The 25,949-nt window shown below is 36.5% G+C and overlaps 1 protein-coding gene across 11 annotated transcripts in view; it reads left to right on the forward strand.

Moving 5' to 3' along the window:
- The window catches only part of SLC4A7 (solute carrier family 4 member 7), a 94,098-nt gene that overhangs the window by 29,371 nt on the left and 38,778 nt on the right, over positions 1–25,949 (forward strand). For 8 of the 11 annotated variants that reach the window (XR_007203162.1, XR_007203161.1, XM_048301550.1 and 5 more), the window contains exons 2-6: positions 6,583–6,664; positions 17,840–17,983; positions 20,201–20,336; positions 21,355–21,515; positions 23,733–23,921. Coding sequence is in view for 9 of the 11 variants with exons in the window: in XM_048301550.1 (XP_048157507.1) it covers positions 6,583–6,664; positions 17,840–17,983; positions 20,201–20,336; positions 21,355–21,515; positions 23,733–23,921 (712 nt within the window). In the remaining 2 variants the exon portion in view is untranslated. Of the gene's footprint in view, positions 1–6,582; positions 6,665–17,839; positions 17,984–20,200; positions 20,337–21,354; positions 21,516–21,817; positions 21,952–23,732; positions 23,922–25,949 lie in introns of those variants that run through there. The other 3 variants (XM_048301604.1, XM_048301624.1, XM_048301632.1) reach the window with 2 other exon arrangements.

A 25,949-nucleotide genomic window follows, 5' to 3' on the forward strand; every position in this document is an offset into this window, starting at 1 on the left:
CCTATTTTAAACCTGGCAAGTGTTCTGTTTGTGAATTATTATTAATTGTGCTCTCATCTGTATATATTTAGAGTGGAAGGCCAGCTAAAAATTGTACGATGACAAAATGAGACAGGGCTCATTTATATTTGGTGCATTTTTCCTTGGCTGTTAGGTTGATGTGCTTGATTTAGAACTTGTAGTGTTTCATCACTCTGGCAACTTCTGAAGATACAGTATTGTTGTGTAGAGACTGTGCCCAAAGAACTTACTTCAGATGCATCTATAGGACCACTTGTGCAGTTCAACTAAAGTTGAGCAGTTTGATAGACTGCCTAATACCTTCACTTACTGTTACTTAGAAAGAACTCCGATTTTTTTGTATCCTGGCTGTCCTTCAAGAAGGCAGCAACCAGAGATGCCTGCCCTCCTGCCCACTGTGGGCTCATCTTACCACTGGTTAAAAGCAGAATTAGTCTGAAAGAGAAGTAAAACAATATATTTAGAGCTTAACAAGTGCTGCTGTTGTTGTTCTGCAGGTAAACCACACCAACAAGCCCTTCCTTTTAACTCACTTTTAACTAAACCTGCCTGGTGCTGTGTATGGGTAGCAGTGGGAGAGCTGTGGGATAGACCTGATGATTGCCTGAGGTAGAGTGATTGTCATTCAACTCTGCATACAGTATACAGAGATGGCTTAAACAAATACACTGCTTTTCTGGTTTCTTTTCTTATCACTTCCAGAGTTGCTGTCTCTGGTAGACTTAATCTCCTTATTTTGTGGGTCTACAGCACTGGTCTTTTCTGTTTTTTGCTCCCTGAAGTATTAGTTCTTATTAACTTGCAGCTCTGGGAGGTTGAATGGATAGATAGGGGGTTGTACGTGCATTTTGTAAATGGGAGATGTATTTTATTTCCTGACTACATGGAGTATTATGTGTGCCTAGAACAGAAGTGCAGGCTTCTGAAACAGACCACTTGGGAAATGTGGCTGTGAAAATGTATCATGAATTACCGTGCTGGTTCTAAATTATCCTGAACAATATATTTTAATACCTATGTAATAAAACAAGTGAGTTTGTTTATCTATTTTTGAAAAAGGTCAGTTTTAAAATATTTTGTAGATATACACACACATACATGGATACATTTGCAAAGTGAGGTTCTGTAGTTCCTCTTTGGTTACCTTTGAGATATATGGCCAAATGAAGGTTTTAATTCCTTTTTCTAGCCAAACCTTAGTTTTTGAAGCAGAGCAATATTGACAATCATTAATTTTTTGGTTTGTTTTTGTCACTGGAGCCTTTCTTGATGGCTGTCATATCTGTCTTCTGAATGCAGATCCAACAAAAGAGGGCTGATAATAAAACAAGACCTGCTTTGGCTATGCTTCCTAAGGTCAGGCCACTGTTGACACTGATTCAGTTTGCACTGTTGCTGCAGGCCCCTCCTGTTGTGTCCTCTTGCAGACAGCACGTTGATGGATGGTTTGATCCAGCTGAACTGCTCGTGGTGAAAGAAGGAAGAACAGAGTGTGAAAGGCAAAATGCACTGTGCACAAGTTCCCACGTGCTGTTGATCTTAGTTGGTAAATCTATGGTAGCATACTACAAAGGTTTGTCAGTTGGGTCTGTAAGCAGGGTGTGCTCCTGTTTTGAGAGGAATGGTTTGTTGGTCCAGCCTAAGAGCTAAATCCTGTCTGCCAGGTCTCTTGTGCCTGCAAAAGTAGAGATGTATCTGACTTCTTGTGGGAAGGAGAGGAGAACTGTTAGCTTTCTCTTCAAGCCAGAGAGGTTGTGATACAGTTACAGTCACAAAGCGGTATGTAGGATCACTGGGATGGTGTAGGCAGTTGTATTAGATGTATTAGAATATTATGTAAAAAAGAAGTGTTAAACTGTTGGCCAGATACAGCTGTATAAAGGAATAAAGTTGATATGCATACACTCCTCCCTCCCCCTCCTGAGTTGGGGTTAGTTTTTGATGGTTGATTTTTGTGTGGTGTATTTTTTTGTCCTTTATTTGCACCTACTTCAATAAATGCCACAGTGAAGCTTCTTTGTAGCATGAAAGTCATAATGTAATTTTTTGGGGGGGGGGGGGGGGGTTTGGAAGGGTGATGGTGTTTGTAGAGGTTTTTTTGTTTGTTTGTGCTCTTTCTTAAGCCCTACTTACTTATTTCCATGAGCACTAATACAGTTTCTTTTGGTGCTGCAAGTCACTCCCTAGTTCTGCTGGGGAAGAACTTTGGTCTGAGGAAATGTAAATGGAGCATATAAACATTGACTTAGCTAAGTAGTGGTCTTAAATGTTGAGCTCAAATTATTCTTGACATGCTTACTGTAGATTTCAAAGGTTTACAGTTAGCTGTATCAGCCATTTATGACCACTGTGTATCACCAGAATGATTTGATTGAACTGTATTTCAAGTACCTTAAAAGTGTGCTTCTAGCAAGTTGTCTGTCTTGGAAGTGGTTATTCAGTAATGCACTTTGGCAGCGTGCCCATCTGAAATCTGTCGTGTGTGTGACTGCACAAGGTTAAGTGAGTTGCATGGTGAGAAATGCTTGCAGAGATGACAGTGGAAACTTGCCTTTGGATTTAATACTCCATGCGTCATATTTGTGCTAATCCTCTACACTGCAGGTACCACAGACCACTGGAGGTTGTCAGTTCTTCCAAACTCAGTGCTTTCCTTGAACATTCACACAATTTAGGATTGACTCTTTTTTTCAATACTACTTTTAAAAAACACGTAGCATTAATATGGTAGATATAAAAAGTGTACTGTACTAAATGATGACAAATGTTTGAGAAGGTAAATAAGTAATGTTAACAATTTCTGGTGCTTGATTTTCTGCAAAGGGGAATTACCCTTTTCTCATGGACTCAGGAAACACAATTGAAAACCAGAGGTGGCAAGAGGAATCCTACTGGGAGTCCACTGGAGCACTGAGTATTTGAAAGTATTGTCTGATCTATAGCAGTAGAAAAGGGATTTCATTTTCATGCTGAGGAGAGTTAGAAGGCTGATAAGACAGGTTCTGGTGTATGCAGGCACCTCTGGCTGAATATGAAGTTTTTACTGGAGGATTGTTTCTGCAGTATGTTTTTGAGTACCCAGAAATCTGGTGTTAGGAAAAAGTATACTTAGTGTATCATGATACAATGTAGTACATCTTAATGCAATGTGCTAAGCTTTTTATTTTTCTTTTTTTTTTTTTTCCTTTGAAGTACTCTGGATTTGTTCTGTTTTTATAAATTACCATCTCCTTGTTTAAAAAAAGCAAACCAAAGGTGAAAGCTTAATCTCTCCCTGGGGCACCTTTGTTGCCGCTTATGTTGGGGTTTTTTTTTCCCTTCTCAATTGTCCTGTCTTTTGACTGAAAATGAAAGTTACATGCATTTTAAGTTAGTCTTGGATTTTACTTTGGCTCGTCTATATCAGCTGTATTTGGGCATCTGTGGGAGTATTGCATGCAAAGTTTCACATGCAGTGAATGGTAAACTGCAGAGGAATACTTGCTTTAAGCTCCAGTCATTCTCTGCCTAAAAAAGGGAAGTGGACAAGTTCTCCACAATCCCACTGTTCTTTGTTTATGTAAAAAGTTCAGAAAGTAGACGAGAGAACTAAAATGGCAACTGTAAAAGATTTCCCTCCCTTCAGTGCCTTCAACTGACATGATAGATCATCTATAATTACTGGAAATCTATGCCCTACAGACTTTATTTTTAACCAGGAAAAGGTTGCAGTTTGGAATTACTTTATAATGTATTTGAATATTTTTGATTTCTTTACCTGACCTAAGGCGAAAGTGTCTCATACTGGGATTTGCTCTTGGCATCACAAAACAGGTATGTTAAATTGATGCTTTGTGTTTTTCTGAACAAAGGCTGTAAATGATATGCTTCCTTCATGTATGATATTTGCGGTTGTTAATGGTTTATTCTTGGAAGAGTCTTTGCATATGTGGAGTACTTTGAGATAGTGATAGAACGGTTTGCAATGGCATGCATGCCTTCCTGTAATCTAATCTTAAAAGACATGTTACTTTCACATGACGTGGTTTTTGAAGGTTGGTTCTATATGTATGAGTTTGGCAGAGAATCTCTTTTACTAAAGCAAAGGGTGATAAAAATTAATAATGTGACATAGGGCACACAGCAAATCCAGTTTCAAAATGTTATTGGGAGATAAAAATCTTTCCTTGTGAGTCTATTTTTCACAATGTGTATGTAGTTTTCTACTGGTATGCAGTTGTTTGTATAATCTGGAGAAAAACTTTGTCTTCCCTTTGTTGCTCAAAAACTGTGTGTTTGGCAAGATTCCAAGTGTCCTAAAAGGATTACTGAGGATGGGTGTGTTTAGGTACAGGATTTTTCAGCAGTCTGTGGCTGTAACCATGAAACTAATTGTGGAATAGGTTTTGATAGCAGTTTTCCTATTACTAGGGGTTTTTTTTCCACTCACATATAAAAAAACCATGTAAGGTATTTTAGAGGATTTGTAATTCTTCCATCTCTTTCCATCTCTACTTGGAGTATTATGGTAACCTGCAGCGTAACTGTGTATGTCTGTTTCTGTGAACTGGACTGTACTACAGTATGCTCGATTTTGGTGTGTAGGAGACAGGAATATTCTATTTCTCCCCATACTCCCCTCCCATCTTATTACCATGACACTTAAAAGATTTCTGCCACTATTTTATTAGTAAGTACAGTATTTTGATTTTTCTAACCTGCATGCAAAACTCTACTGTCACTACAATGCAGCAGCAGTGACAGAGTTAGGTTATGGTGTAATGCCTTTCTTGAAAACCCTGTTTTCAGGGACACAGCTCAGAATCTACTTTTATTCAGTTTTCAGAGGTTTATTCTGCCATGTGCTACTTTTTCTCTTGTATTTTTACTTATTTACACAGTGCTTGCTGCTTTTGGTTTTTTATGTGATCTAGCTGCATCTAACCTTTTTTTAAACTTCATTAGAATTTTTCTCCCAGCATGAGGTGTTTGTCATCTTCGTATTCTTTAGTTAATAGTTAAATATTTAGATCTTTTATGTGTATGCGTACACAATACACTATAACAGACATTTTTTGTTAAGATCAAGGAGTCCCGTGTTCAAAAAAAATTTTTTGAGGGTGGGAGTTGATACAGTATGTTTTAGCTTGTAACTGTTACACACAGGTATGTTGTTTTTCATCCTTGCCACTTTCCTGTGAGGTGACAAACTTGTTCTATATATAAAGAAATTGCATAATTCTAAGACCAAAGTTTAGGTGAATGTCAGTGCTGTTAGGGTTCCCAGTTCCTGTAAGACTCCTAATTTAGGCTTCTGTTTTTCCCTCATGAAACCATTATCACAGATCTTCTGTGGATTGATGTAAATGCATTAGATTGATGTAAATGCTGCTAGAAGCAGTGACCAAACAGATAAACTTGTGGTGGATCTAGCTGTCATATGGCCACAAGAGAGGTCACTTCGGTGAGCTGATCCAATGGAAAACTAATCAAGTTTTTACCAAAAAAAAAAAAAAAAAAAAAAAAAAAAAAAAAAAAAAATCTAAAAAATTTGTTGTTTAAGCGTTTTTTATCTGACTTCATGATGGTTAGGTCTGACTTAAAGAAAAAAGTGTGTGCCCAAGGGAGCAGAAAGAGGAGGGACAGTAATCTTTAGCACTTAGCCTTGCCCTTATACTTGGATATAAAACATTACCTTTAGGCAGTCATTCTTTTGGAGAACCAACTCTGTCAGGAGGCTGTAATTTGTGAGTTGTGAAAAGTGGACTTTATTCTAAGGAATGCAAACACATGGAGAAAGACAACTTTAATGTTGTTTTGATGTCAAGTCTGAGATGGGCTTGAGATTTCTACTACTTAATTACTTCATTTTTGTCAAGACTGAGCAAAAGGCGATTTTAAGGTCTGCTTTAGTGATGTGCTAAATATGATTAGAGGACATGTTCAGAGATAAGGCTATATCTGTTTCAAATACTGTGGTGTGGTTTCAGTAGTAATGGAAGCAGAATAGGTCTGCTTGAAACTGCTGCTTTTTAACTCTGTGGGTAAAAAAAAAAGTGAATTAGGTTAATAAGCTGGCTGTTGAAACCTGAATGAAGCAGTTATTTTGATATTTCCAGAGTTGTTGATCTAGGAAAGACCTTGGGTGGGTAACGTAACCTTTTTGCTACCCCTTTGTTCCAAAAAGCTTCTTATTTGTGCTGGAAAATCTCACACAGGAATTGTCCCCTAAAGAGAAGAGCTTGAGATCTCTCAATATTAACTTCTGTATCTTTTTATAAATTTACCAGTTATTTTATTGAAGTAGATTGATTGCTGTTGAATAAAAAACTAAAAGAATACTGCACTTTTGAAATGTGTGTCCTGATGGTTGATACAATGAAATCAAGAGCATTGCAGAAGGAAATGTTATGGTATTTAGCCTATCTGTTGATTTATTCTCTTTTTCTTTCAATACAGGGTAATGAAAGATTGGATGGGTAGGTTTTCAGTGCTGACATACTGTTTCAGAACATACTTAGGAATTTGGGAAAAAAATAGTTCTATTTAGTTTTAACTTAACTTTGTGTCTTGTTTCTTCAGGGTCATGATGAAGAAGCTGTTGTGGATATGGGCAAAATCAGCTCTACTATCAACACAAATTTTGAGAAAGAAGAACTAGAGAGTAAGTTTGTGGTCGTTTTCTGTTTGCTTAACATGCATTTTTTGACTAGGGATAAAAGGTGAATTTTCCTTGCTAAAAGGAATCAAAATTTTATGGCTACCATGAAATTCTGGGAGTAAAACTAGTGAAAAGGCAGAGGTGACCTGCCCTGTTTTTTTGTCTCTGTGCATGCTGGTAAATATCCACTGTTCTAATCCGTTACCAAAAGAAAAAAAAAAAAAATTATTGAAACTTTCCAAGGAAAGTTTGCTTCTTAGACTTAGGTTTAAAAAAAAATAATTCCTGTTGGTAAGTAATTTTCCAGTATGAATGATGTCAAGTTCTGCAGAATTAAAAGTCAGGAAACAGGGGTCATGAGGGAGATGTTTGTTTTCTTTTCTGAAAGTTAAGTATCCTTGTGATTGTGGTCATGCACTTCAAATACTGAAAGTCTGAACAGACATATAACTGTCCTTCTGGTTCCATAGTAAACTGTACATTCCACAATCTGCTGTCAGTAAAGCATTATGGTAGTCTTCATTATTTGACTCGGGTTCCCACATTTAGCAAAAAAAATAGCAGTTTAGTTTCATATAGCAGAATGTAAAATCAGATATTTCATCTAAGACATGACTTCTTTTCTTACTTGAAAGCAAATTAGTTTGGCATGAGGATTCATGAATGCTATTTAATGAATGAGGAAAAGACTAGGGAGATCCAGTGTTAAAATCTTCATTATTTGCCTTTCACATGGAATGCTCTGAAACTTAATTAACGTTTGCAGAATGCTAGAAGGCAGTAGATTCACTGAGTTGTACTGTAACTGCTTCAGCACACTGAAGAACCATAATGACAGCAGTTTCTGGCTAAGAAAAGTTGATTTAGGTTGCTGTCACATTTTTCTCATACTGTGGTGTAACGGGAGACAGTTTAAAGTGATTGAAGTTGTTTGCTGCTGTTGCACTCTTGCTCTGTTCCTGCTCATTCTGTTACTGTTTTCTGTCTTGTGCTAACACTTCTGTTGGCCTGACCAAACCAGAAGCCTGGCTACATGTGTTAAGTCATCAGAAAATGTAACAGTCTGACAAAGGAAGATGGTCAAGATCTCAGCCAAAATGCAACACAGATGGGTATGTGCCAGAGCTGAGCAGAGGAAGGAAGTGTGGATGTGAGGCTAAGAGATGCAGCAGTGGAGGCTGTGACAATGCCAGTTTAGATGGGGTTCTGCTGTAGGGAAACCACTGCACTGGCTGTTTCTGCAGTTAAATCTTCAGTGAAGATTTAAGCTGTCTCCTGCTTAATTTCCTTGTCTTACTTTTCTCAGGGGATGACCCAGAAAAAGCACGTGTATGTTTTGCAGGGAGGCAGGGGTTAAGGGGAAGCAGGCATCCAGCTGGAGTAGTGTTCAAGGCAGCAGCATTAGCAGCTGTAATACCTCGACCACAAAGAATGACATGGGAATGTGCAGCCAGATCACTTCCCCAGTCTCTTTTGGAGCACATTCTTGTAGGAGTGCCTCAGCTCCTATGACACTGTAGTTAAACAAGATACTTGGTGGGAAGGCAGCGGGGTTCAGGCTGCTTGAGGCAATTTAAGCACTTGGCTGACTGCTATGGAAAATACCCGTCTTACCCATAGTGAAAGAGTAAATGAAGGTGAAATGTAGACTGCTGTCCAATGAGCAATTGAGTCAACATAAGTGCTTTTGAAAGGAGGAGTTGAGATCTCACTTATCCTCACCTTGCTCTTAGCCATGCAGCCTCATCTTTTATTTTGCTCCCTTACTCATTCTGGAGTGGCCCAGTGTTTGTGTCTCAATGCAAGAGGGGGCTGGCTATACAGATGTTCAGCAAATAACTAATAAGAAATACCTGACAAGAAAAATGTTTTCCAGTAGGATTATCACAGACCTGAAGTTGCATATGAGCGCATATTTTCACACATAAGTAGGAATTATTCTTGGTGTTCACATATATTTTTAGTATCTTGTATATTTGTAAGAATTTAATTTTTTATTGGTAGAATGGGACAAGGGAGGTGCAGCATATCGTTTGACTTTTATCAAAGTGAAAACTATTCCAAAGTAAGAACAAAAAGTTCTTCCTTTATGAAAGAGAAAAAGGTATGTAAGTGTGATTGTTCAACTCAGATTCTTCAAATTCAGGGTGTTTTAGAGGATAAATGTTTGTGAACTTACAGCTCTGTTTAAGAGTTCATTATTTGTAAGTTATTATGATGAAAGTAGGTATGTGGAATTTTTAGATTTTGTTTTTAATTCTGGTATTAAGATACTACAAGGGGAGAAATGGAATTGATGTCTGCAAGCAGTAAAACAATTCCAACTAGTATTATTCTTCATTTCTGAGATGAACATTTTCTTGTAAGCTTGGGAAGACCTGTACTAAAGCATTAGGCATTGGAAGTGTTTTAAGACTTTAAACTATTTCAGTCTAGTCTTTTGATATGTGTTTCTGGTGACTTGAAAAGGAGTTCTAGGAATTTTGATCCTTTAGAGAAGTGTGCATCAATGTACTTTCAAGGAGACTCACCAAGCAGTGAATTGAGTTCATCTGTGGTGCGAAGCACCACACCTTTTAGAGCCCACATGGACAGGTGATACTTAACCACTTTAAAGCATGTGCAAACTAATGTTGATAGGCTTGATACTGTAGAAGGCATAATTTTGCTACTAATACTAAAGGGAAAGTTTCTTGGTGTTGTCAGTATTGGATACTCGTATTTTCTGGAAATTTTGTGATGAAATATTAATGGAAAGAGAAACAAATGCTTAAGGGGAAAATAGATCTTGGACTTGGATCTTCTCAAGCTCTGTATTCTATTTATGGTGGCTGACAGAGTGTGGTACCTGTCTGGAGTGATAGTGTTTAGGTTAGAAAGGTTAGGTGGAGGCTGCTTGTTTTGTAACACTCTTCCCATAAAAGAGGAGTGGTCAGAGATGGTAAACTGCAATTGTGGGCAGACTGTGTCTGTACTAAATAAAGGTACTGCAGTTTTCTGAAGCTGTAAGGCCTTATTTTGAATTAACAAATGTCAGTTTACGGAAGAGCTAGAAAGCGGAATAACATCTTAAAATAACCTTTTTAAAGAGCACCTAATGTTCTTAACTTGATGCCAGGCTCTTTGAGCTGCAGTGAATGAGAATAATAACAAGCCAGGAGTTGGAAGTAAGGCAAGAATATTAATGGCAGAGGTATTTAATGAGATCTTATAAAAGGTATTTTCTGTTAAATGATGTATAAGGAAAACTTTCTTAAACTTGTGTTGTCTGTCATGATACTACCAGGATGCATCTTTTAAAACGTGTAACTACTTTTCAACCTTGTTTTGAGGGTACATTTACTAGATACAGTTTAAGGGAAAAGGTATACATTCTGTTACTCTTAGCAGACACAGCAAAGATAAGAAGTTTACGCATAACAGAGGTTTTGTTCCAGAAACAATCTTGAGGTCAGGAATGTGTGTCTTGGTAGACTACTTCCCTGTGGCATAAATCCAAGCACCAGCTTTCAAGAGTTAAGATGGTTTAATAGCTATCTACTGTCACATTGTCCTGTGGCAGGTGTAAGTAATGTTTACATTTTAAGTGACCCTATTATCTCTTATACCATGATGAGCCTTAATTTTTATTTAAGAAAAGAGCTGTGGTTTTCACTTAATCTTAGTTGACAAGGACAGGTAATTCAAATAATCCTGTATTTTTTCCCCTCTGTAGGTGAATAGTATGTATCTACGTAGAAAACTTGCTGTACAAGTGTTTTGCAATTTAAAACTTTTTAAAAGTGTTTGACGTAAACTGTCCTAATGGTTTTTTTCCCAAACTTCTTTTATTTGAGAGAGCAATATGTAGTGTTTTTGTTCTGACTGCATCAGAAATTTTATAAAAAGACAGCTAACTGCTAACTATAATAGTTTTATAATCTGAAACATACATAAAATTATTATTAAAGTAATAAGGTCATAAAACTAAAGTTTTACCAAACAGCATGAACTAAAACTTAAAACTTGCAGTAAACTTGATAGCCCCAGATCATTCAAATATAAAAATTTTTGAGATGAGGCAAAAGAAATAGACTACTTGATTCTGCAACCTATTACTTCTTGATGACTTTTCATAACATTTACCCTTTTTTAATCCCTTAAAAATCAGTTGTTCCAAAAATTGACTAAACTTGTGCCTTGTTGGATATTAGAATTATTTCTGAATGGATGATTTCTCCATTTGCAGTTCACTGAAAGCTAGTGTTTCATAGCAGTTTAAGCTTTTAAAGTGTGAGGTGTACCTTTTTTTTTAATTTACAAAATAAGAAGTAAAAAAAGGAGAGAGTTGGAGTTTTTCTCAGGAAGGGGTCACCCTTCTATGAAGCAAGATTCCTTCTGTAATGTTTTTCATATCTTAAAATATCAGTAGATACATTTGGCAAACCAATCAGTTTAAACACTTGTACAAGAGAGGGGTATGATCAAATTCGTAATGACAATGTATTTTTGACCTATTGATGAAGTCAGAACATTTTCTTTGCAAAAGTTTCTTATGAAATACTTTACATGAACAGTGTTATGAATGTGGAAGCCTTGTGTCTTTACCAGGGGAGTGGGAACTGATGATCTTTAAGATCCCTTCCAACCCAAACCATTCTGTGGTTTTATGTTGTATTCAGTGGACAAAGGGCTAGTCTTGAATCTTAATGGGACTTCCTCTTGAGTTGCTTGTTTCTAGGTTTTCTCTCCTCCAACGGAAACAACTCTTTGAAATTATCTTATATGTGTATCCTTTTTCCTGAGCTCTGCTGCAGAGACAGGCTGGACCAAGGATCTTGAGCTCAGATAAAGCATGGGGCCCAGCTCTGGTCTGGCTTGGCTGTGCAGTGCAGGGACAGCTCATCTTCCCTCCCGTGGGGACCAACGGCTGGCTCCTTTCCCAGGCGAGGAAGATCGGTGCTGGCAGTGAGCCACAGGTGGAAGTCTGTGCCAGAATCCCTGTGTGGCACTGCCACCCAGCACTAAGCTTTTCCTATTACTGATCCTACCTGCGTGTCTAATGTAATTACTCATAATGCCTTCTTGAATATCGTTGATTGTGTCAAAGAGAAATATTCGGTGCATTTTTCTCTATGACTGCCCCTACAAACTCATTTGGTTTTAAGTCAGAAAAAAAATCACTTCTATTTGTAATGAGAAATCTGGCATTTACTGCTTCTGTGAGTGTAATACGCCAATTTTTGTCATGTAGTGAGAAAACACTCTTCCTGAACTGCTTTACCCTCTTCTATGCTTACTACGGTTTGGGATTATGCTTCTTAGTTTTATCAGTTCAAGTGTAAAGAGTGTATCTCAGTTAGACCTAATTGCTAGGAACAGCAGGAGGTTTCTGAGTACAGCCCAGGAGGTGTAATGGATTCTTAAATACGCTGTATTGTGAAGAGCCTTTGAGTTCCAGTTGCGGCATGTAGCTATCCCTTGAAAAAATTTTCTTTACTTCTTTCTGCAGGTTCAGTTAGAAAATTTTATCTCAAATGTTTAATTCTGAGAGCGAGAGATAGCTCTTGCCAAATAGTTTCTTTAACAAGAAGAATCCTCGGTAATTAAAGGACTTCTTAGTAGTCAATTCATGCATGGAAGACTAAGATTATACTAAAATACTTTATATTCACTTTTGATACATTGATTCCATAGAAAATAATTTGACTCTTTCTTGGGAATGTGTGTGAAGTTTATAAAATAAGTGAAAAATGTTGTTTGTTTTGAAATACTTACTTTCTTATGCCAGTAACTTCACTATCAATACCAATTTGTGCATTTTATTGCATCCTTCAGAAATAGGGCATTATTTTTATTAGAAAATTAGCATAGCAGAAGTGTTTTTAGTGTATTAGTGACTTGAGTAATTTTTCATTATCAGTAAACAAGGGGGTGTGTGTGTGTGTGTGTATGCGCAGAGGCATTGTTCTTGTTCCTTAAGTTTTACCAGAACCGAGAATATTTGGAGAAGTCCTATGGGTTGTGAAGTTTTTAAGAGCAAGAAATGACACTTTTGTTCTCTCTCTTACTTCTTCCATCCACCTGGAATGGTCTTGTGACAGAAAAGGTCTCAAGAAGTTGTGCTCGTAGATTGCATTGAGCTTATTTTTGTGCATACAAGTACTCTCTGTGATGTAAGGGAAATTAATATCAAGGAATGAGATGCAGTGTTCCAGATCTTTCCTACTAGGGTAATGCACTTGGAGATGTGAGTTAAGGCATCAAACAGCTGGATTTCTTCCTCATTTTATGATCTTGAGGAACAGATTAGGATCTCTCCTGCAGATGCTCCAGTTTTTCCATGCTGGAGCACTCCATGCTAGGACAAGATAGATTATGACATTATTTAGTTAAAGAAAGGCTTCTGTAGAAAATAAATTATCCATCTTCAGATTATTATTTGAAGATTTTCAGAAAAAATAGTTAATTCTTGTCACAGAGTTTTAGTCTTCAGCAGACTTGAGAGCTTATCGAGAAGATGGAGTCAAGTCACGCTGGTGCATTGCGAGAGGGTGAGGGGGATCACACATAAAATGCTATATTGGAAGTGATATTTGGATATTAGGACTTTTTTTTTTTCAGGTAGTGTGCTGCTGTAGATTGGTATAGGTTGCCCAGATAGGCTGTAGAGCATATATCCTTAAAAATACAAAAAGGATGGCTGTCATCCTAACTAAATTGATCAAAACCATGGCTTCAGCTTTGAAGTTGGCTGTACTTTGAGCAAGATTGGACTAAGTAGCTCATGTCCAGATGGTCCTTACGTCCATTATTAATATATGATCACTATTAGTTCAAATTTCTAAGTAACAGGATTTGAGAATCGACATAGGTATAAACTCGATTTTCTTTGCTTTTCCATGTTAAGATGGAGAACACTGTCCTTTCTATGAAGCTTAGAAGGCATTTAGCCAAAGAAAAAAGGTTCTGTATAGAATTGTATTTAAAGCCTTGTGACATCAGGGCACTTTTGGATACATGTTTTTGATCTCTCTCATACTTCAGAAGTCTTGTATTGCCATTTTCATAGGAGCTCTGGCAAGAAATCAGGCAACTTGAAGCATTTTCTTTCCTCTAATTGTTATAAGACTTTACCCAAACTGACTTTTGGAGTTAGACCAACCATGTGATTGGGGATCAGCCATGTGATGGAGACACGTTGCAAGTTCCTAACATTTAAGTTTGTTTCATATCGATAAAGGCCTTAAGTAGTAAATACTCTCAGTGGATTTGAACAGCTAAGCTTGGATAAAGTCATGCTGGATTAAAATGAGCAATTATCTCTTGAGCTTTGTATTGCTAAATTTAGTATTGAGCAGTCTACTAATTCAATTGATTATTGGTTTATAGTAATTCTGTAAGAAGCTTTGTTTGAAAGTGGTACTGTGCTACAGACATTTATGTGAATAAAGCTTTGAAGGTCACATAATGTACCTTTTGAACTTTTAAAAACAATATTCAAGTAAAAGATTATGTTCCTTTTAAAAATAACATCCAGTGCTAGCAACTTGAATCCCAGCCTTTTTAGAGTTAAATTTTTCTCCACTGCTTCCACTGATATTATATTAATTTTACATTACTTGTCTTGCAGGTGTTTTTTTTTTTTTGTTTTTTGGCCAGCCTGAGGATTATCATAAGTTGTTTGACCCAGTTCATTGGGAATGAAGGAAAAAAAATGGCCATGGTTTTGTTTTGTTTTGCTTTTCCTTGTAAATTGTATTTATAAGTAAATCTTTATCTGTCCATCTGCAAACATTATTACTCCTATCTGAATAATGAAACTTAAGGAAACACAGACCTACTCAGTGCAGCTGTCTTATTTTTAGAAGGCTTCTCAGTGCTTTGCTTTGTTAAGTTAGAATTAAAGTTAAGCTTGTCCGATTTTTATTATCTAGTTTTGTCCCATCTTTGGAGTTGAATATGCCTGTAACATGTTTTTGGGTAATCATGGCAGTATACTCAACAGCAGTAGTTTCAGATTTTCTTGGTAGTATTTGAAATGTCTTTATTTATGACTGTGATACCAGAATGAAGGTCCCTTTTCTTAAGGAACAGTCAGGTGCACTCATAAGCTGCTGTTGCAATACATAAAATTTTCTTGGTTAGTCTATTGTACTGTCACACCGACTGCTTGCTCTGAAAGAGAAAAAAAATTTCAGAGGCTCTTTGTCAACATTAGGTTATTTCTTGAAGTTACTCTGATGGGATTATATTGGATTGTGATCCATTTTACTTAATAAACGCTGAAAATTATCTTGCTCATCACCATTTCATATTAGCCCCAAAATACCATTGCAGATGTAGCAGTCTGAACACTTTGCATATACAGAAGTGCTTTGGGGAAGGTATTCTTGGTTTACATTTGCTTGCAAGACTGTGTCTATGTGAGGTAATAGTCATACAGTGGTCATTTTTGGGCAGTGTGGGCTGAAGGGTAGGATAACCCATGGCTAGACTGTTCTGTGTCTCTGTGAGACCCTTGTTTGTTTGGGTAGTGAGAAAATGCTTCCTTTAAATCTTCCTTTTGGAGTTGAAAAGCAGTATCAAATGTTGTAGGTTGTGGACTGACTCTTTGGGTTACTAACTTGGCAGTGCCTGCTTGGTGTGCTGCAGGCAGCTATGAGGCACCTGGACACGATTCTGTGGTTCTGTCATAGTAAAAGCCATTTGCTATGGACACAGGTTGTTTAAAAACACCTTCTGTTTGTTGATTATTTCTCCTCAGTTTTCCATAGCTTTTACTTGTATCTTTCCAACATATCTGCTCTCCTCCAAACATTTCTACTGAAAAAAAAAAATTCTGTCTCAGTGCAATTACGTAAAAGGAGATAGACTCCTTGTTTGCTTCTTCCACCTCTCCTCCATGCAGCAGCATGGTCTTTGATTAAGGAAATGATCACACTATTAAAAATGCCAATTTTTGCAATAGCAAGGTGCATTATTTAAGATGGAGATCCTTGGAAAATCTGTGAGAAATTTTTGTCTTTAATTTGGGGACACACAGCAAGAGACCAAAACGTGGAAGTCCCTATTTCTCAGGGAGTAAAATCCTGAACAGTTTCATATTCCTGCAAGGTTGTTTTTTTTTTTTTTTTTTTCTTGGGGTGCAGTGATCAAAACATGCTTAAAACAGTCTTACTAACAATCCTAAAAAAAGTAATTATATAAAATGCTCTATTACTAGAAGTATGCTAGAGTTTCTCTTAGGAAGAAATAGTTCCTGCAAAAAATCCAACACTTTGGCAACAAACAGAACTGTTCAAGTGTGTATATAAACTGTAGTTTGATACTTGCTAATTGAATATATAAAATAAAACAGACACCCTAATGGGCATTGTAACAGCATTTGCAATGAGTGGTGGCTCACTCTGTTGCAGCTTTGAGAGTGGGATGTGGTGAGTAATGCAGTTATTTTTGAATCTCATACTTTTGCTTTCCCTATGCATATGATTATTGTATTGTTATGGCATCAACAACATGACCATTGTTAATGATGCCCCCGATCATATTATATACCCAGTGCAGTGATTTATGTTTAGATCACATGGGCACTGATTTCTCTGGCAATTGCATTGTGCATAGCAGTCATGGAGGGCAGAGGTCAGGCTGCTGGGTAGTGGCTGGGTATTGTTGCTGGAAGAAGCTCACAAAAGACAAGTCTCTCTCTATAAATAGGACTAATGAGTGCTTTGAGAAATTAACCTCTTTTCCGCTCTTATATGGAAATAAATAGCTTTTAATATGCTTAATTTCAGATTTGATCATAGTGCCAGTCAGTTGACTCTAATTAAACTAGTGTTGGAAGTGTGTCAAGAATTGGGTCTTGTTAAGTGAAAAGGAATCTTTGACCAAATTAATTAAATATTGAACTTACTCGTATTAATAATGACTTTTGCTTGTATTTTTAGTCAGGTAGCACTGTAAAAATACACAAAACTTCTATAAGGCAGTATCTTTTTGGGCTTAGGGATTCTTTTTTTGGGAAATAAGTTTGACATCTAACCACTTTTTTCTTCTTTAAAGCTCTGTAATAACCAGGAATTTTCAATGTCTTTAATTTAGTATATGTGTGCTATGCACACAAATATGTCCATGTATGTGTACAGTCACAACTCCTAGGGCTTGCCTTCATAATGTAAATTTGCTGAATTTGCATCTGTCTAAGAGCTGGAAGACCACTTCCTTTTCCTTTGGTTAATGTCTGTCTTCTGTAATAACTCTTCAGCACCATGAAACAGAGTATTTAGTGTTATAGTTAATTTGTCTCTTCCTGAGATTGTTTGTTTAAATAGGAATTGAAAAGGCTATTGTATATGCTATCTCTGTTACAGGAGACATAGTAGTAATATGTTCATAACAGTCAGTTGATTGATTTCTTTTGCTAAGATGTTGATGGTAGTATTGTCTTAATGTGAAAGGTCAAAGTAAAAACAACATGTTGAAAGTACATGTTTTAAAGAAGCAGTATGTATTCACTTGAGGATGTGCTCCTAAATTTATTAAAAAGTTCCAGAATAGGAAAAAACTCCACCCCAGCGTCTCTGTAAGTTATTTGAAGTGTCGACATACTTTTCAAAATAGAAGTTACTTTTATGTTCCTGATAATTAATGGTATAATCAAGCATCAGTTTCATCATGATGTGTTATGCGCTACTTGAGGAAATATTGGCAGCTCTTCCAAGGAGAGAAAACTACTTGCAGACTCTAAACAAAGGGTAGTTTCTTAATGAAGTCAATAGGCTGAACCAGGAGATTATTTTGCCATTCTTACAAGTGTCCTGATATGAATTCCTGCAAGAAAAGAGGAATACAATATAATTTCTCTGCCTTGACCTCATGTTTATTAAGTAGCTGCTTTCAGTGTTACAGGCCAAGCTTGTACTTCTGTATTATTTATACTTGTACTATCTGTATTATTTCACAACTGAATTCTTAAACTGAATAAGAATATGACCTAATTTATCAGAGAAATGAGTCTAGCACTAGTTCCTTGACACTCTGGAAGGACAGAAAAGAAGTGCTTATGTTAGTTCACTAAAGGTAATTTTGTCAAGTGCTTTTGGATTTCTATTTCTTAAACCCCTTGCCTTTAGATACTAAGTTTCGTCAGTAGGTAATTTTTTGTTTACTTTTGTCCTTTTAAACTTTCTTGAAAAGGCCACAGAGCTGTGTATATTGGAGTTCACGTCCCACTTGGAAAGCCAGGCCGTCGGCGGCATAGACATCGTGGGCACAGGCACCACAGAAGAAAAAAAGAAAAAGAAACTGATAGAGAGGATGGCCGAGAATCTCCATCATATGGTAAGAAATTTGTTGTTCTTCATGTTTCCTGAAAATAAACTTGTAGCAGCTACTCTGTACTTAAATGTTGTTTGTTTTGTGCTATTTCTTTTATTCTCACTGTAATTAATGTCTTTCTGTGTACAATCAGACAAGGATTTTGTGGTTGTGTTTTATCTAAGTCAGAAGCTGTTGGACTTGGTCCAGCTGTCTGCATGAATGTTCAGCAGCCTGCACTGAATAGGTTAGACTAGAGCTTTGTAATGCTCTTCTGTAGCATGAAAGTCTGTGTTATTTAAATTAGACACCTTTTTTCAGATTGTGTAGTCGTGTATGCTTCTTCCACTGATTTTTGAAAGTAAGCATGTAACTGTGAAAAGCAGCATTTGCCATGGTAATTTGATCAATGATCTTATTTAAATATTTGCTTCAGCCTTCTTGCTGTCCGTTAGTAAAGGAACTGTACTGCCTCCTAAGTTTTTGGTTTGGATCACAAATTGGCCCCCCACCCCGATCCTCAAGAGATGAGGATTTTGTCATACCATTCTCTGGAATGAAATTATTTGGCAGTACTCTTAGCTTACTTAGTTTTTCTTCGAGACCCTAAGTCCACTTTTATTCCTAGACTGCCATGAGTGGGCAAATTATGGTGCAATGTTTGAATTTAAGTGCAGACACCGTGCTGTACACGATTACCTTTCTATGACTAGCAGCATGTTCTACATGGGACCAGTACCTGAAACAAAGGAGTTTTCAAATGGAAATGCTTTGAAAAGTCTCCTTTTACCATTCTCCTGCAGTTCTTGGTTTCAACCATCTTCAAGTCTTCCCTCCCAAGTACAAATTATTATAATTGATGTTGCATTTGTAGAGTCTTGCTGTACAGTTTTTGAAGAAACAAGTGATACTAAGTTGATAGAAATTCAGTTCTCTGTTCTGGTTTCTTCTGTATACTGGATGCACAGGGTTGGGCAGGATTCTGGGGTGTGTTGGTTTTGGGATGGAAACAGTCTGCTATAGATATTAATTGATAATGAACCTTCTTTGCATTCAAGAGCACATTTCAGAATTAGGCTAGTGGATGATGGTATATACCAGAAAAACAATGCTAAAGCAAAATTCAGTTGGGAATGAGCTTTGTTAGTAATTCAGATTTTATGTTTAAATCTAAAAGGCCATCTTCCTTCTACAGTAGAAGCATACAGTTGTATATATATACACCATATACATGTTCATATCTAACAGCTCTGAGAGTGATTGTTTCAGTGAACAAAGTAAAATTTTTAAAATTTGAGAAAATTAAAAAAAAAAATTTAAATTGAGATTTACCTGAATTTTCTGTCTCTGACCTTCCTTGTGATAACATTGCAACTAGTATATTATTGAACCCTTATAATATGAAAATTCACTCAAGTTGAAACAAAATCTTTGTATAATATTAAAAGTATCTCTAAAATGATGTGGTTTTTATTGTTTTTTTCAAGGTTTTGCCTGTATTAATTGAAATCCAGTACTTACTTAATCATTAAAGATAGTTAAATTTTCTAGCATGTTATTATTGAGCCTGTTCCACTAGGCATTATACTATGAGAAGTTAAAATATTTTCTGGATGCTTCAGCTGCATAGTTTTCAACTTTCCTATGCTAATTTATACATAGTCTTCCAACCATGCAATGAAAAAATTTTATCCTACAAAGTAGCAATAGACCACAGAAAAATCTGCTGCTCTAACAGTGAGTGCCTAGGTACTCACTGGTGACTGTCATAAACTAGTGCTTGGGCAGCTGATGTGTAAGTAAGGCTGTTTGTTTCCATCAGCCTGTTTTGTTTTCACTTTTTCTCCTTTAGTGTCTTGTGTCATGATGGTATTCACTATTTTGTTCTCAAAGTGAAAAGAAGGTTTCTAGTGTTTTGGTATATTAATTTTGATTTTTTTTTAACCAAATTTGCTGTTGATGTTCATTTTCATATTGGAAATCTATAGAAGAGCCAAAAATAGTTGAGTAATTTTCATAAATATGCATTTCCAGATGTTTTGTTTTCAGAAATGGTGCAAAATTTTCAGCGAGCCTTCTTTTAAGGAAATGTGTATGTTTCTTTTGTTCCTCTTCCCTCTTAAAGAGGATGTTGTCCTGCGTATTTCTGGGTGAGAGCAGGAGATTTTACTGTTATGTAGTGGTCCTTGTGTAATAGAAGTATGAATTCTTCTAATTGTTCCGTTTCTCCTTTTCTTCAAGACACACCATCCCAACGAGTGCAGTTTATCTTGGGTACTGAAGATGATGATGAACACATTCCTCATGATCTCTTCACTGAAATGGATGAACTTTGCTTCAGGGATGGAGAAGAATATGAATGGAGAGAAACTGCTAGGTATGTTTGGAATAGATTGTTTCAAGGTATATCTTACAGTAATTTTTCTTCAGAGACCTGCAAGCCAGGTTTAGGTTAGAATCTTCACTATCTATAGGAGTTGTGTACCCAATTCATGCTCAGCAACCCAAAATTTTCATTTTTTGTCCAACTCTGAAAGAATAAATATGGTTTCTCAAGAGACCCTCAGTCTTTCTGGTAGTGTGTTTACTTTCCTAAAACTGATCATACCAAACATTGTGAAAGGTAGGAGTATGCTGAGTTATAAACACAGGTGTTCATCCATGGAGTGTGGTATTTGCAATCTCAGAAATCTCTTTGGTATATTATTTCCAATGTATTAGTGTCATTTTTTCTCAAATACAAAGAAAATTGGGTATTATGTTTTTCTTGAGTAGTATTTGATTAGCTTTTGGCGAACTGCATGCCTGAACATTACAGGATACCATGATTCTTTTTGACCCTTACTGGTTTAGTTGCTTCTTTCTACATATACATTGTGATGAATTCTTCTGCATTCAGTACTTCAGCTACCTTGTTGAATGTTAGGTTTTGTAGAAGTTCAATTTGCATAATGCCTGTGAGTTGGAATCAAGATCAATTTATAGTTTCACATATTAATATTGCCTAGTCCTTAAATGTCTGACTTAGCACCCTTAGGAGACTTGAACATGCTATATGGTATGTTTCAGACAGCTTTCTAATCCTAAAATACTGATGAAACGAGGATGCAAATCGTAACAAGGCAGACTGCCATATTCTTCACAAGAACATGTGAATGGACAGGTATTTGTCAAGCCCAAAGAAACAAAATAAACTAAAACTAAAAAAGTTGAGTGTGGTTATTAAGGCCTGATAAAAATATTAATTAGTTGGGCTGTCTGAGAAAATGAAAGCTGGTATGATTTAATGGGATTTCCTGTTCTGTGTCGTGCCTCAGCCACATGGAAGAGTGGGATTGCTTGCCAAAGTTTCCTTCCAGGAGAAACATAAATATGTGTATGTGAATGCATTTCAGGTGGCTGAAGTTTGAAGAAGATGTTGAAGATGGTGGTGATCGATGGAGCAAGCCTTATGTAGCAACTCTGTCTCTGCACAGTCTGTTTGAGCTGCGGAGCTGTATTCTTAATGGGACGGTCATGTTGGACATGAGAGCAAACACACTTGATGAGATAGCAGGTTGCAGCAAAAATTTTAAAAATATTTTATTCCTAACTTTTAATCGATAACTTGAGGTGTTTCTGGTCATGTCTTAATGTTCTTGAAAATACTGTGTTGAAGAAACAGGTATGTGCATGCTCTTTGCACTTTTCTTGATCTGGTTTTGAGGACCTGGTCCTACAAACTTCACTTAAGAAAGCTACACTGGATGAGTAGGAGCTCCTTAGTATGTATTTTAGGATGAGGCCCAGAACTTGCCTTTATGTTCTAATCCCTTAACATGTTCTCTGTCTTTGTTTCTACAGATGAATTGTAAATATCTGCCAGAACATTTTAGGAGTTATTTGTGCCCTTTAGTACCATAATTATTAATCATATTTTGGCTGATGTTAACTTGATGCCATTAGTGCAGTTGGTTGTTGCACATCTGGTATTTTTTTCACCTTTATAAGAGGTGAGCAGAAATAAATTTTGTACATGTTGTTCAACCTACTGTGTTGAGTGTCCTCACTAATCACATGGTCATTTTGGATACTATGCAGGCAGCTTTGAAGACTTCCATATATATATATATATAAAATATATACACATATATATACATTGTATATGTCTGCTTGCTCTAAATGCCTTTGAATTAGTTCTACAAAATTTTCCCAGTATCTCTTGCTACAGGTACCACATAGTGGAATGCTTTCTCAGGAATCATATTAGACTTAGGGTTGACTAACATGTGTGTGAAGGACAAGGTGTTTTGGCCTAAAAATCTTTGGCAGTGCTGGAAATGTTTTCTTGTTTTGAAATCCTTGATATTCAGTCAGGAAAATGGTATTCCCTTCCTATTTTTATGACTTACTGAGCAAGAGTTTTCAATACATTGTTTGTAAATGTAATGTTTTGGTTTCTAATATTATTAGTTGTGATTTAATTTATCAATAATCTTAGTACATAAGGAAAGTAGTTGCTTTATTCTGTGTAATCAGCATTCTCAGTAGCAGGTATTTTAGTAGGAACTAGGTTGCCTTAAGAGATTGTATGAATTGGTTTCAAGTTAATTTTAGGTGCCATTGTGAAGCATGTGGGCTAGCAGTGCTTGGTATACAAATGTGTTGTCTTATTTCCACGAGCCAGGAATACCCAGTAGGTGTTATTGTTTCTTAAGAGGAGGGAGAGGGTGGCAGGTTTCCTTTTGAGAGCCTGTAACGAGAGGCTGTGTTCCCAGTGATCTCAGAAAGAAGCTGCGCTCTACTGACAGACACTTGGCTGCGTGTTGTTCTGTTAGTAAGGACAGAGCCCTATCCTGAGCCCTAACATTTTTCATTGTGAAAAGTTCTACGCAATTTCAGTTTAACAATGCAGTTAAGTCTCAATACACTAGTTAAAAACTGGCAAAATATATTTTAAAAATTTGTCACATAGGTTTGTGTTGCTTTGTGCAGGTTGGGGTCTTTCATGAATTTATTTTTTTGTTATTTAAAAAAAAGGACCCCTAAGAAACCGTAGATGTTTTCCCTGATATGTAGGCTTTCTTTCCTGGTGTGAGCATACTGCTGAGATGCCCTTTTGAAACTTGATATTGTTTGACAGATGAGTAGTTAGTGTTAGATGATATACCTAGATTTTTTTTTTGTACTTCATTTTCTAAAGCATGTCAATCACATGAAGTTTGATAGAGGGTCTCAGGAACTTAGGGCATCTGAAGATGACAGGAGTTGTGTAATTCATCTCATTCTATAGCAACTTTCACTTTTATATAGTTAAATATACTTTTAAAAGTAGGAAACACCAGGTTAAGACTGTCAAAAGTCTGTTTTCCATTGTGTTTTTCTTTGTGTACTCACTCCCAGTGCAGGTTTGTTGAATACAATAAATACTTTTTTTGAATGTGAGTTTCCATTGAAAGTTGAAGTAAATGACTATAAATTATAAGATACTAAGTAATTTATTTCTTGAAATCATGCTAATAATAAATACTCTCTCTTGAATCTGCATGTTGTGCTTTTCTTATTCTCACATTTGCTTGTTTAGTGACATCTTTGAAAATTTCCTGTGGGTTCTTGAAGATGGTTTTGCTAAAGAAAAGACTTTTCTTTAGCATAGAGATTTAATTTTCTTCAGCAGATAGATTTAATTTTCTTTTATTGTTTGATGCAGCTACAGTGCTTGAGTGTGGTGAAAGAGAGATTTGATAGCTACCTATATAATTTTCTTCTTTGTTCTTTTGTTATTATTATGTAGATATGGTTTTGGACAGCATGATTGCCTCTGGCCAGCTGGATGAATCCATGAGAGAGAATGTGAGAGAGGCTCTTCTAAAGAGGCACCATCATCAGAATGAGAAAAAATTCAGCAGTCGGATCCCTCTGGTTCGGTCTTTCGCAGATATAGGCAAGAAACATTCTGACCCTCACTTGCTTGAACGAAATGGTGAGATAAGTTGTAGCATCCAGTTCCTACTAACCTGGTAATTGATGTTCTCACTTGGAGATGAAGGAAAGGTCAGCTGGTAATAACAGATAAGTGTTTCCTTCTTGATGAGCAAAGAACTAACAATAAGAGTGTGTGTGATGTGTGGCTGTGGATGTTATTTTTTAATTTACTCAAATATTCTACTCCTGCCTGTATACCATAGCATGCATTATTATTTTGAAGTATAATAATAGACCTACATTGGTCCTAATGTTTTTTTAGTATATGCTTAAATAAAATGTGCAATGTTTGAAGAATTTCAGCATCATGGCATAACTTTATCCATGTGTCAGATGGATCCTACTTGCTTATACAGTCTTTGCACAAGAGAGTTAGTGATCATGTCATGAGTTCAGTGATACTGACAATTGCTGTGTTTCAAGCCAGTGTTGTATGTTTGTTTGACAAGAAGTTCGCTATGCCAATGGTGAAGGTAGTACTGTTAGCTAGGACACTGTTTATTTTTATCTTGTTTTGTAGAGAAGGGTCTAATGGAAACAAAAATCCCAAACCCAAGAAGGGTATTAGCAATGTTCTTAGAAGCTGCATCATACCTTTTTTGAACCAGTTCCTGAAAATTTGCCTTAGACATCCAGTCTCAAATCCCAAATAGGAATATGTACTCCAGAGCAGCTTACTTGTATTGTGTTTTTTATGGAGCCTCTATTAGACATACAGAATTTCAAATGAAATTTTTTAGTCTGGTGAAAACTTAATTCTGATTTCATGAATTAGTCCTTGAAGTGATCTTCCTTTTCTGTCTTGAAAGATGCCTCATTGCTTAGATTACGTTTGACTTAGTTAAGTGCTTGTTAGGAGCTACATACGCTGGAGTATTCTCCCGTGAATGCCTGAGCTTGCTGATATTTTTTGTTAGCCAATGAATATATGATATGTGCTTAAATATTTCTCTAATAGTTTCAGAATTATTTTTTTCAGGAATGAAAATGCAGCTAATTTATGTAGGAGCGTAATGTCTTCTGTAACTCCTGACTTTCATGTTTTGCTCAGCAAATGTGAAAATTTCACACACACAGACTTGGTTTTGCCTATCCTTGAACACCTGTATCCCCAAATTTTGTATTTGGGATCTCTTTCTTGTCAGTTACCTTTCATGTATCACTTCCACTTTTTAGGGCACTTTATTATTAATACACTTTCTACAAGAAGTTATGGGATATATGCTGAAATAAGAAAACTGTATAGTATGATGAACTCCTTGTCAGCATATACTGATTTACTTTTCTCTTTATAATCCTATGCTATTTAATAAACTGGTAAACCAAACATGCATATGTGCATATTAGTTCTTAGGCTCCTTGGGGGTATGTGTGTGTTAGGACATCTCATGTGCATGATTTATCACAGGTATACTGATGGAAGTCTAGTTATTACTGTAGTGATGAATGTAGGCAAAATCAACCAAGTCTGCTCTATTGGTCCTATTTTCTTTACTGCTCTGCAGTTTTGATGTTTTAATAGTTGAGTTTTGAGGCTTTTGTTCTTAAATCAGGTTTGTATCTGTAGGATCCACTCTTTCATTATTTGTGGGGAGGGGAATGTATGTGACCTTTACCTAGGCATGCTTTCTGCACCTCCTTCCTGTTAATTATTCTGGGGTTGTTCAACTGACTAGTCTCTGTAGTGCTTGGTATAAATGTGAGAGTAAATGTGTCTAGTTTGCTGTTTTCTTGCTTGATGGCATGGTACATGAAACTGGCATGTTTTGGATTTCAGCAATTGTAGGAGAAGTCATCATTAATGTTTTCAAGGAGACTGGTTGTCCCAGGAAAAGTGTTTGTGGCAAATAGGAGAAATGGTATCACAAAACCTTTTAATGGAAACACTAATATGAGCACAAACAGTCTCTCTTCCGGCTTAAGGAAGAACTGAAATCCATTACAAACTCCAGTCTGAGGGAACCCTCACAAGACTATGTTCTCTTCGTATGACGTTAGTGGGACTTGGAAAATAGAGCAAGAAAAC

Source organism: Corvus hawaiiensis, chromosome 1 (assembly GCF_020740725.1).
Source record: "Corvus hawaiiensis isolate bCorHaw1 chromosome 1, bCorHaw1.pri.cur, whole genome shotgun sequence".
NCBI classification, from domain to species: domain Eukaryota; kingdom Metazoa; phylum Chordata; class Aves; order Passeriformes; family Corvidae; genus Corvus; species Corvus hawaiiensis.